Source organism: Montipora capricornis, chromosome 3 (genome assembly GCF_036669925.1).
Source record: "Montipora capricornis isolate CH-2021 chromosome 3, ASM3666992v2, whole genome shotgun sequence".
Classification (NCBI taxonomy): domain Eukaryota; kingdom Metazoa; phylum Cnidaria; class Anthozoa; order Scleractinia; family Acroporidae; genus Montipora; species Montipora capricornis.
The window spans coordinates 63,954,789-63,967,830 of NC_090885.1; the positions used below are offsets into that span (position 1 = coordinate 63,954,789).

Genomic DNA, 13,042 nt, shown 5'->3' on the forward strand with positions numbered 1-13,042 from the left:
TCGATATGCGCGGAACATTCCATGTAAGCAATGCTGGCTTTGTTTAACCTTTGTTAAACCTCCAAGAAGTTGTCCGATTTGTTGAATCCATTTCTGTGTCCGCTCGGCACTCCATGCAAATCTCGCCATCGTCGATGTCACTTCCTCCAATTACCCCTCATCATATGACTCAAGCTATAACGAGACATATACGTGTAAGTTTGAAGTTTGTCCAAATAAAACTGATTAGTGACCACTGAAACACTCCCCAACCTTAGGTTGGTAAATTCAGGTGACGCCTGGATGAAAAAATATACCAAAGGTCATGTACTACAGAAATTTGAGAATACTTACCTAAATCGATTTGGTTCATTATTTTCCCTCTGAAACAAGACTTGGGAATTTTATCCCATTTGTTTCTCAGTGGATGGCAACTCAGTGTTTCATCGATGACAACTAATGAAAGGCTATTGTATCTGTCAGAGGCGGGTCTGTCACTATTTCTGTATTATCTCAGGAATCCTCTGACGGATTATCAATACAACCAGTATTTGTGCATAAATTATGACTTCTCGTTGGAAATAGTAGACAGCTTTCTTAATGTTAGCCTGCGAACGCAGACGTATTTCCGGCGGTCATTTCTCTCCCCAGCCGGAAATACGTCTGCGTTCGCAGGCTATCTTAATGTATGCTCAGTCCAAAACTGTGCTCTAATCCTGTACACAATGACCTGTATAGATCACCAACTATTTGGCGACCACTTTTACATTCCTTTGATTTATGTTAATTTGACTTCAGCCAAAAATGTCCGGAAATTTTGGCGTAATGGAAAGCACCCAAAGTTTTCCAGCGCTCTCGTGCTCTAACGGCCAAAAAAAAATGATGACGAAAAATTTGTGTGGAATCTTTGAAAAAAGTTTTCTGGAGAAAGAAAAAAAAATGAATGCATTAAATCAAGAAAGGTTTACTCCGGCACTTCCTCCACGTGAATTTTTTCATGTTTCTATTATTAATAAGTGATGACATAGTTTTTCTCGTTCAATTTGGAATTAATTTGTTCTTGTGAGTTTTTCAAAAAGCTGAAATTGCACTCGCCGAGGCGGCTCGCGCAATTTCAGCTCTTTAAAAACGAGGTCTCGGACTCAAGGGTCAAAGGGTTAGTATTGGATCATACGGTTTCTCCTTTAATTTGGAATTAATTTGCACGAGTGAGTTTTTCTGGTATCTATATTTTAAGACGACCACCTTTTACGGATTGACAAAGTCACGTCAATGAGTGCAATTGCTTGATGTCGAGCCGAAAAGGACTAGGTAAGAGTCTGTACATGATTATGGGATTAGCAACTATTGAGCCACGTAGTTAGAAAGTGCACCCCAAGCTTTACAATATCCCAAAGTTGGTGTTAATAGACCCAATATTAAGGGAGACAGCCATTTCAAAACGTCAAAATTTCCAGGTTACCGTGAAGAAATGTATGGCCATCCGGTGCGTCCAGATGACCAAACTTCTAACCCGATGAACACCAAACTTGGGGATTTGTAAATCTCAGTGTGCTCTTGTGGATCAATAGTTGCTAATCCCATAATTTACAGACTCGTACCCAGTCCTTTTCGGCTAGAAATCAGGCAATAATGTGGTAAACAAGCTTTTGCAAACATAAACAACCTCTCCTTCGTCCCAAGACCGCTGGCCACAATGAGCCCTCCTTGTCATATAACAAAACAGATTGGGGGTAGAGAAAGTGGCTTTGAGTTTGAGAAGACTCGAGCTATTTTGAGCGAAAATTTTCTCACAGAAGGTAAGAATTTTTGTTTATTGCACTTCAAGGGGGAGATCAGTCTCTTGGAAGATGTTGTATGGAACTCCGGGACGTAACTGTCTTATGCCTTCTTATGAGACTTTTGGTCACGATATTCGGTGCTTACCTCATGATATTCGGTGCTTAAATCATTATATTCGGTGTTTACTTTATGATATTCCGTACTTAAATCATTATATTCGGTGTTTACTTCATTATACTCTGTGCATACTTCATTATACCAGACCTGCCAACCCCTGATAAAGGAAAATCTGGAGACCCATGAAAAAAAATTTGGAGATTCTATAAAAAATAGTGAGATTCTATTTTTTTCCCGATCAAGATTAAGCAAACCCCTTTTCCATCGAGGAAAGTCATTAACAGTTTATTTAAATGTTTTATTTGTGTTCCCTGTTGTAAGAAGATGCAGCTTTCTTTGGTGATTCTAATAGGTCATCACTAGGACGAAACTTATAGCAAGGTGTCATGGGAGATGCCTGGGAATTAGGCCTCGTTCCCAGGGCCTACTCCCCTTTCAAAATGACGGACAGACACGAAGAAAAACAATTAAGTTTATTGAACACAAGCGAAAATCACAGCTGGGTACAAAAATGTAAGAACGGTGTTCTTCTTTATTAGTTTTTCAATTTATGGCACAAGCATTCCTCGTTAATTTCCCATTTTTATTCTGATTCAACAACTTAAATCATTTCAGAATGATTTTTCCCAAAACCCGTGAGATTGAGGAGCCTTGTTGTGAGACTGTGAGAAATGACAAAAAATCGTGAGACTCGCGGCAGAACCGTGAGAGTTGGCAGGTCTGTTATACTCTGTGCATACTTCATTATACTTGGTGCATACTTCATTTTATAATTCAACACATTGATACACTGCCCAAATATGGTCATAAAGCTGTTGATAGATGTACAGTAGGTCTGCAAAGATGTAGATTTCACAAGAGAATGTGAAAATGACAGACCGGCGCCGCTTCACTTAACTTGCACTCAAAGTAAATAGCCTTTGGATAAAAATCAAAGCTTAAAATTTTGCCAGTCAACTGCTGAGCAATCACACTTTCAAAATCTGAAGGAAAAAAGAAGTGATTTTTTGATCATAGTAGCACTTTAAGCACTGAATATAATTTGAAGTAAGCACCAAATTTAATGAAGTATGCACAGAATAATAATTATAATAAAGTAAACACCGAATATAATGATTTAAGCACCGAATATCAGCGAATATCATGACCAAAAATATCATAAGACAGTTATGGTGTTCCATAGTGTTGTGTTGTTAAGTTAGAATTAATTTTTGTCTAAATGGCCGTCATCGGGTAAAGGTTATGAAATCACTGAATGACCGGCGTAATAAACATTATTAAAGTCTAAGCACTCATTTTAAAGCGGTTAGCATTCCAGTTTTACGACATGTACTTATATCAGTTAAACACATTGAAATTAAATGCCATTATTGCCCCCGCAATGTTTTGGCCCAGAGGCCAAAACCTGAGGAGGCAACCTAGAAGCCCCCGCGTAAAAGGGGAAAATATGTAAATTAATATGCCAATTCTTAAATATTGTATTGGGGAAAGCAAGGTGGTATCGGTATTGCTTTACAGGGCACGCAAGGTGGTATCGGTATTGTTCACTGAGTTGACGAGGTGTTCTGGTTAACTCTCAGTGAGTCATGAGACAGAAAGTCACAAGGAGTGCCCCTCGTGACTTTCGATTGCTATGTTGATGCTCATCGACATAGCAATTCAAGGTGAGTAATTTGCGAATATTTACAGTGTTTCCTTTTACTTTGAAAATCAAAGATTACAGTATCTGATAGAAACTCTTATTGCCTGGGTCAGAAATCGATTTCTCGGGCACAAATCATAAACAGGGGCGACGATTTGTAGGACACAAATGAAATGAGAAACAGAGGCGATGGACTCGGCCAGAAACTGGTAGAGGCAACCTTAGAAAGCAGAAGCATAGTCTCAGTACTAACAATTTCAAACAATCTTCAACTATTTTTACAACAGCTATTTGCAGATACATGTAATAATAATCGGCAATCTGAATATGAGCGAGTTTTATTCCTATTTCATGGTATTTCAAGGTACCGTGGAAAGAACCACATGAATAATAAAGATGACGAAATGTTGCCTTCTAGTCATTGAATGTTCCTGTTCCTGTTTTTATTATCATATTTTCGAGGCATTTTCCAAAATTATGTAAATTGCTTCTCAATTGATAGCATATCAAATCAACATTGATGGAAATTAAAAATAAATGCTGTTTGTTGTTGCCCATCCTTTCCTTGCATCTTTCACTTTCATTTACATACCTAATTACATGTACAATGTAATTGGTAGTAAATAATATGAACACATCACAATGTTCAGCACAAATTAATATATTGGAAAACACCTCAACTGCCATCCATATTATCTTAGGCGGGGGCAGATGTAGTGAAAACTATTACTAGTTTAATAGCTTGAGTGGTGTTCGAGTGGTACAGTAATTGGAGTGAGTGCTGATGGCAAGATTTGCATGGAGTTCCGAGCGCACACAGAAATGGATGAAACAAATTGACAGTTTTAAGCGATAACTTCTGAGCAGTCTAAACTGAGATAGCAAATTGCGTAAATCGAGTATTTCGCAAAGGTCAACACGAAATTCCGAAATTATTGGGCTGCGGGGCATGATGTGCCCTAACCCTAAACCCTAACCCTAACCCTAACCTCACATTAACTTATCAGGACAATTGCAGCAGCGATGGCAGTGCATTGCACTGACATCGCAAAGGTCATGGGTTCAAGCCTGAATTTTTCAGGAGTCTGTATGAGACAGTTGCTTAAATTATTGTCATGATCTTTGCGACAATTGCTTTGATCTTTTGATACCCTGTCCGGCAATAAAGCTACGCATCAGCACGTCCAAAACCAGACACTAACAGGAACTAAGCAATGATTTATGCTATGTTTACATTACGCCTCTATTATGACCCGAATGATAAGCCAATTAAGTTTGGAACGGGCTCACATTAACTAATAATTACAGTATGTGATTATAATTGGATTATAATTATTTCAAACAACCTCAAGGGTTATTTTTTGAAGTACTGTACTTAGAGTGGCATGTGCATAATTGGACAGAATGGTGAACACTTGGTGGTCTGTATGAGCAGATGAAACTTCTAATCGCTTTATGGAGTGAAGATTTGGATTTGGATTTGTCTTCTTCTATTCTCGAAAGCTACAAACGTATCCTTGGTTTTCTTTTCGCCTCAATCTTGGTGATGATAATCGGGGCAGCCGCTTGATATGGCGCTATTTTAACTCGCACTTTAACTCGTATTTCTTTAATACAATGTACATTTAAATGGAATTTTTCTACTCTTAGTGCCAGCCGATAAGGCATACTGTGCCACATGAAATAGTACCCTTAACGACTTGATTTTGAAAGTAAGGTAAAAAGAGCTTTAATGTTAGAATAAACAGACTGCATACATTGTATTAAACCTGGTAGCTTATCAACTTTTCAACATCCAGCTTGTCACATCATGTTAGGGCTTGTTCCAACTTATCAGCCTTAAACAGCAAAATTAAGGACCGTAAAAGTTTCCTAATGTAAAAATCTTTTTCTAAGGGCACATTGTTAGTATCAAATAGAAATGATCAATTTAAATATTTCTTGGAGCACCCCACATGTAGCGTTTGATGAGACAGTTAACCTTTTGATGACAACTAAGTATCTTTCAATTATTAGCAAACTATTTTAAAATTGTTACCGTAAAGACTCGTGTATAAGCCGCAACTTTTTGCTTAAGATTTGGGGCAAAAGTCACGGGTGCGGCTTATACAAGAGACCATTGCCTTCAGAGGGAATAAACTTGCTTGCAGGGGTCACAAATTGCGGAACTGAAAACTTTCAGTAACTAAAGATTAACCATATTGTTGATCACTGCTTTTGGTGGTTGGATGTGGTGGCTTCAAAAGGAGTCGTTTGTTTGCATCTTCAGGTTCTAAACCAGAATCTTGCTCACAAGTACTGTAGTTCTTTCCAGCATTTCATTCCTCCACACCCCTGCTTACAATGTCCTTTACGACTTTTAAAAGGTATTTTCAGAGTTGATTAACTTTTTAATGTCGCTGCAAATACACATTAGATTTTGTGCAAACAAACGACCAACTATTTTTACAAGAGTGCTTATTTGGAGTTCTTACTTTTTCCAAAATCATGCTTGAAAGTTGGGGGTGTGGCTTATACGTGAGTGCGGCTTATACACAAGTCTTTATGGAAGTTATAATTTTGCAAAAACATGTTGTACATGATATGAATGATGTATAGTATTATTTTTTTTATTAATTAGTTTAAAGGGTATGTATAAAATATAATTTTGTAGTAAGGTTGTTAGCAGGTCCACATTTGGACTCGTGTCTTTCCTATTTTTGACAAACTACTTTATCATGTAAACTCTACCAATTCCTCTTCTACTACAGTTGCTACTACTACTGCTACCGGTACTACCACTACCACTACCACTACCACCACCACTGCTACTGCTGCTGCTGCCGCCACTTATTATTTTGCTAAAGATAGTTTTATGAATGTTGAAGCAATTTAGCAGGCTAGTAAATTCGAAAGAATTAGTGATAATGTACATCGTGCACTAGTTCATTTAACATGTAGTTGCATAATTAACAATAATTAACATCATTGTTGCACAGCTGCATAAACCAACCTGATATTTTCTGTATAGCCCAAACAGAGGAACTAACATCCATCCATCATGTTTACATGATTGGCTGTAAATATTCTTTTGGTCACAATTTATCATGGTCCACATGTTTGCATCATGGTTTCACCTTAACCCTTCCACAAGTCAGCTGGTTCAAACATCTTCAGTTCCACACTCCAACATGTCCACGCATCCACATATCCACAGGCCCACACATCCACATCTCACATGGGTCCAAACATCCACACTTCCTCAGTGTCCACACTTCCTCAGGTCCACATGCCCACATGTCCACACTTCCAAAGCTCTATAAATTATGCCCACATGTCCTTACTTCCAAAGGTCCACAGGCCCACATGTCCACACTTCCAAAGGTCCACAGCATGTATTGTCCACACATCTGTATGTCCACAGGTCCACATCTCCTCGGGTCCACACATCTACAAGTTTTTCACATGTACTTTTCGTAGTTGACAATTCCACAGCTCTCTCGCTCTCTCACACCCTCTTGTGATAAATTTACAGCTCATAGTCCATGGAGGTCCATTGCCAAGATTAGTGTTACAGTAGTGGCCTCCCAAGTTACCAGTTATCTTTCTTGAGTCGTTCTGATCTGCCTACAAAGAAGGCCATATCATGGACCCACCTGTTGATGAGGCCCAACAACGCCAAAACAGCTGGCCATGGCTGCCGATTGACCGGGTGAAATGGTTGTACGCATGCGTGATGTGTTGCCACACCAGGTTGGTGTTATGGTTTGTCACCTTCCTCTTTTTTGTTAATTAGGAGTACAAAAGAGAGGATGAGGCGAGAGAATATCCTCCATACATGGGACTCTCCCAATGACAATTTTTTTCAATCTTAGTTTAGTCCCTGGTCATGAAGGTGGCTTACTTCAGTTTTCCAAACAAAAAGATTAAGATTTTGAATTCTGTGAAATTAAAGCAACAAGACGCTTAATTGTGTGTATCTGAGATAGCCATTGAGAAATATTTTGAATGCTCCGGGTCTTTTAATCCCTGGTGAAGAGAAATTTACAAATCACATCTCTAGATGTAAGGTAGCTTTATGTCACATCTTTGGGTTGCTTCTGTTGGTAAAGGATCACAGTTTACGTCATCACAGGATTTCAGGATGTCTCTTCTGAAGTGTTGCTCACTGCAAATGATGTAAAATGTAATTTTACCTAACAAATACGTGTACAAGATCAGGGTAATATGCTAAAATGTAAATTTATTGACAAAGCTTCTGGAGGGGTGACTAGAAACTAGACATTTCAAAGGCTGTTTTCTCAAAAACTAGTCTTATGACCCCAGCTTAAAATTTCAGGATTTCCTTCGCGAGTAAAAATGATCATGTATAGCAATAAATAGGTAAGTCTGTCAGACAGGTTTTTGCAAATGGCAAAAATGTCGATTTTCTTCTATTTTGATAATAACTGAAAAACTGTCTGATAGATCTTTTTGATAAAATGCTGATGGTTAAGTCTTCACATTGTTTACTACCGTCCGTGATCTAGTCGGACGAACTAACCACTGAGCTACTGGAGACTACAGCTGTATGTTGAGCAAGGTTGAAATGTGGGTTATTGTATAAAGCTGCATCACACAGCTACAGAGTCGAGTAACGACTGACGGAATAGCTCATAACTGCATTGCGCAGTCATTTCATTTCATATGTGTAAATTCCCAAAATTATAACCCTGGTCGTACAGCTAGGTTTTGAGAAAAAGGCCTTCAAAATGTCTAGTTTCCAGTCCCCCTCCAGGAGCTTGGTCACTATACTTACATGTAGCATTTTCCCCTGATTTAAGCTGATTTACATTTTTTGTTCGGTAAAATTACATTTTACATCAATTGCAGTGACTAACACCTCAGAAGAGACATTCTGTTGCTTTGATTTCACAGATTTCAAAATGTTAATCTTTTTGTTGGGAAAACTGAAGTAAGCCACCTTCATGACCAGGGACTAAATTAAGATTGAAAAAAAATGTCATTGGGAGAGTCCTATGTATATTCTCTCGCCTCATCCTCTCTTTTGTACCCCTAATTAACAAAAAAGAGGAAGGTGACAAACCATAACACCAACCCGGTGTGGCCAACACGTCACGCATGCGCACAACCATTTCACCCGGCCAATTGGCAGCTATGGCCAGGTGTTTCTGTCTTGTTGGGCCTCATCAGCATGGTATAGCCAACATAACCGGTGGGTCCATGATATGGCCTACTTTGAAGGCAGATCGGAAAGACTCAAGAAAGATGACTGGTAAGTTTTGAGGCCACTACTGTAACACTAATCTTGGCAATGGACCTCCATGGACTATGAGCTGTAAATTTATCACAAGAGGGTGTGAAAGAGCGAGAAAATGTGGAATTGTCAACTAAGAAGAGTACATGTGATAAACTTGTAGATGTGTGGACATGTTGACGTGTGGGCCTGTGGACCTATGGACATGTGACCCTGTGGACATGCCGATGTGTTGACTATACATGCTGTGGACCTTTGGAAGTGCAGACATTGTGGGCATGTGGACCTCTGGAAGTGTGGTCATGTGAGCATGTGGGCCTGAGGAAATTTGGATGATTGGACCTCTGTGAGATGTGGGTGTGTAGATGTAGACCTGTGGATAGGTGCATGCGAGGACATGTGGGCATGTGGACATGTTGGAGTGTGGAACTGTACACGTTTGAAGCAGTTGACTTGTGGAAGGGTTCAGGTGAAACCATGATGCAAACATGATGGATGGATGTTAGCTCCTCTGTTTGGGCTATACAGAGAATATCAGGTCGGTTTATGCAGCTGTGCAACAATGATGTTGTTAATTATGCAAGTGCACAGAATTAAGGTAGGGATAATTTGATAATGTAAACTGGAACCTTTACGTACAAAACAACTGTTTAATATGCTTTTGCCTGCATACCTTTCATCACATCCCTAAAAAAACAATCATAAAATATCCACAGAAGGCCGATTTCTCTGAAATTTGAAAGGGTGATAGCTAAACAGTGGAGAATGGATCTTTGTGACCAATAAAAATTCCTGTGTTTTGCTTGAGAATAATGCCTTTTTGTCATGAGTGCTGTGATGTTTATCTTAGTTTGTCCTTATTATGCAAATGTTAAATTACAAAAAAATTTCTACTGAAAGAACGTTAACCATTTGTTTGAACATAAAAGATGCAACCCTTAGCGGGAAATGATATTTTAAGTGAATACTTGGAAAAAAAATTCGCAAAAGGGTTCATAATTCAGTTATAAGACATCCTTTTTTTACGTCATTTAGTCAACAAAATGAATTGTTTCAATGTATTAAATACAACTGCCAGCTTTAAAAGTTGCACTAATATTACTCAATACTTCCACATCTCATTTGCAGCACTTAACTTGCAAATACACCACCTAGTAAAAATAAATATTGTGTACTTAGAAAAAAACAAGCTCTCATTGTCTCTTGTGTTCCACTCCATTACCGCTGCTTGTGCTGCTGCTACAACCACTACTGTTTCTACTGTTACAGCTTTTGCGACTGCTTATTTTGATTATGATAATAATAATAATTTATTATCATTCCAATAATAATAATTATTATCATACCAAATGGGCTATTGCCCTTGTGGGCTATGGGTCTAATTGTTAATTATGATGATAATGATTATTATCATAATCATAATTAGCAATAATTGCTCATGTTTGAAAAAATTTACTCGTGCTCATTAATTTTGTTCCAAATTGCACTTGAAGTCATGTGAGTAGCTATACTAATACTAATAGTAACAGTAATAATAATGATGAATTATAATAGTAATAGTAATAATGATGGTGATAATAATAATAATAATAACAACAACAACAATAACAATAATAATAACAATAATGAAAATAACACCCGATGCATCTTTCTGTAGTTTTCTTCGACACCTGACACCATACTTCCGACAAAGCAAGTGACATATATGTAGTTGATTTATGATAAGTACAAGGACTTTTATACACAGTATTTAAGGTACTGGAGGATAGATAGCATCTTGACTTAAAGAAAATTCCTATAACCTAGAGACTTTGCCTCAGAAAGCAGTAATTAATGTACACATAGGGTTTCCAAGAGCTCTTGATCTTATTGACAATTTCATAGAGTTTTTCTACCTTTCCATGAGTAACAGGGGTGTTATTTATTCAAACATTTCATTCTGAGAGGTTAATATGTTTACATCATGAAGGCCACACTGATAATATTATTCTGAGATAAATAACCAAGCTTACCTGGGCATTTCAAATTACTTGAAATCCTTCCGGAAGAGTCAAAGACATTTTAAATGCTCTTAAACTTACTCTATCCTTTCTTATCTCATACCAACACCCTGCAAATGAATCAAGTGAGTCACTGTCTTGATAACAATTTTTTTGAAAACTCAGAATTGTTGGAGGGAAAAGAGATAATCGAGAGCGAATAATCTAATTGTTTTAGTGGAATTCTTACTAAAATTTACGGTTTCCAATTACTTCTTGACGTATTATTAAACTTTGCGCCTGAAAAAGATCGCTCGGATTGAATTAAAGTTGTGCGCGCGAGCACATCAGCTTTTTCAATAATTTCAACTTTTTTGAAAGTCAAGAAACCGTAAATGTCCTTCGTTTAGACTTCTCAGAAATTTAATTACCCATTTGCATCCAAATTTTCCTCCAAAACTTTAGAAAAACGAAAAAAAACGTCGATATTTCCAAGACGACCTCCAGCCACTGCGCACTAATTGCTGATAGTGTTCATTGGCTCAGCCAATCGGATTACAGCATTTGCATTAGTATACTAGTAGAATTCTACTAACTATATATAGTTGTGTTCCACAAGGGCCTTTTCTTGGTTGAAATGTTTGTGAAATAAACTAATTATTTACAAGTACGTATGTACGTGTACCATTCCTTTCAAGACACGGGACACACAATAGGCTAGTTTCGAATTGTGCAGCAACAAAAGAACAGAGTCGAGGTTCAAGGGAATAATTAGCATTTTGCTGTGTTTAAAACAAAGGAAAGTGCAAATTATTCCCCGGAACCTCGACTGTGTTCTTTTGTTGCTGCACAACAAATGTGTTTGGTTGCTTTGGCCATTTTGAGACAGACTTCATCAACCGTATACACTTGTGGCGATTGATCATATTGAGATTGATAAGTACAACATTATACTTCCTTCAGTTTTTGTATTTACACAGAAAGGTTTTTGGTTTCGCAACAAAAATAGGGCCTTATACAGTCAATATGACAAGGTTGTCATGCAATTTACACACAGCACCAGCAATAACATGATCACAAGACTGAGGGGAGAAAATCCCCACACTTAGCACAATAGAATTTACCTTGTTGATCGTCTATTTATTAGCCTCCAGTCAATCGTTTTGTTTATGTTTATGTTTTTTTGTTTTTTGTGAGTTAAAAGATGACCAATAACGTGCGCTTTACTAACCTGTCGCTTGGACGTCGGTGATGGAAATGATTTCTTTTTCCTTTGTCTTTTTAGTGCCAAGTGAGATCACAATCTGTTAATGATGTCAAGATCAGTTAAGCACAGGAACTGCCGTACTTTCAACAGGGATTCTTGGTGTGCAAAGAGTGGGAGCTGTGTGAACGAAGAACGAAGTCTTATGAGAGATGAAGAAGTCCATACTGGAGAGAAGCGTAATGAATGCAAACAATGTGGCAAGCGTTTTAGCGAAGCTGGAAATTTAAGGCAACACGAAAGAGTGCATTCTGGAGAGAAGCCTTATGAATGCAAACTATGTGGGAAGTGCTTTAGTCAAGCGGTAAATTTAAGGACACATGACAGAGTGCATAAAGGAGAAAAGCCCTATCAATGCTCACAATGTGGAAAGTGTTTTGGCCAAGTAGGAGGTTTAAGGAAACATGAAAGAATGCATACTGGAGAGAAGCCTTATGAATGCGAACAATGCGGCAAGTGTTTTAGTCAAAGTCAAAATTTAAGGGCACATGAAAGAGTACATAGTGGAGAGAAGCCTTATGAATGCGAACAATGCGGCAAGTGTTTTAGTCAAAGCCAAAATTTAAGGACACATGGAAGAGTGCATAAAGGAGAGAAGCCGTATCAATGCACACAATGTGGCAAGTGCTTTAGTTTGGCACATCATTTAAGGACACATGAAAGAATGCATACTGGAGAGAAGCCTTATGAATGCGAACAATGCGGCAAGTGTTTTCGTCAAAGTGCAAATTTAAGGACACATGAAAGAGTGCATACAGGAGAGAAGCGCAATCGATACAAACTGGCTGTGATTCTGGAAAGTATTTTAGCGAAGCAGGGGATTTAAGGAAACATAACGGAGTCCAACTAGACAGAAGCGTTATAAACGTAAGCCAATGGATAGGAAAGTCTTTCGCTTCAGAAGAAGTGCCAGTGAAGTAGAACAACAAAGTTCTGCAAGTGCACTTCTGTATCTTTCGGCTGAGGATGATGTGATTGTGCCCTTATTCCCGTCTTGGGATCACTAATCCCGTCTCATTAAGATCCCAAAGATATGTGGTCTT

At 38.2% G+C, this 13,042-nt stretch overlaps 1 protein-coding gene across 2 annotated transcripts in view; it reads left to right on the top strand.

Annotated features, from left to right (window-relative positions):
- Positions 1-1,680: 1,680 nt before the first annotated feature.
- LOC138043706 (zinc finger protein 709-like) overlaps positions 1,681-13,042 on the top strand; it is an 11,749-nt gene continuing 387 nt past the window's right edge. The window contains exons 1-2 of one of the 2 annotated variants that reach the window (XM_068890114.1): positions 1,681-1,778; positions 12,021-13,042. The exon at positions 12,021-13,042 is cut by the window's right edge and continues 387 nt beyond it. In XM_068890114.1, the coding sequence (XP_068746215.1) occupies positions 12,046-12,825 (780 nt within the window). In that variant the 5' untranslated portion in view covers positions 1,681-1,778; positions 12,021-12,045 and the 3' untranslated portion in view covers positions 12,826-13,042. Of the gene's footprint in view, positions 1,779-3,401; positions 3,543-12,020 lie in introns of those variants that run through there. The other variant, XM_068890115.1, reaches the window with a different exon arrangement.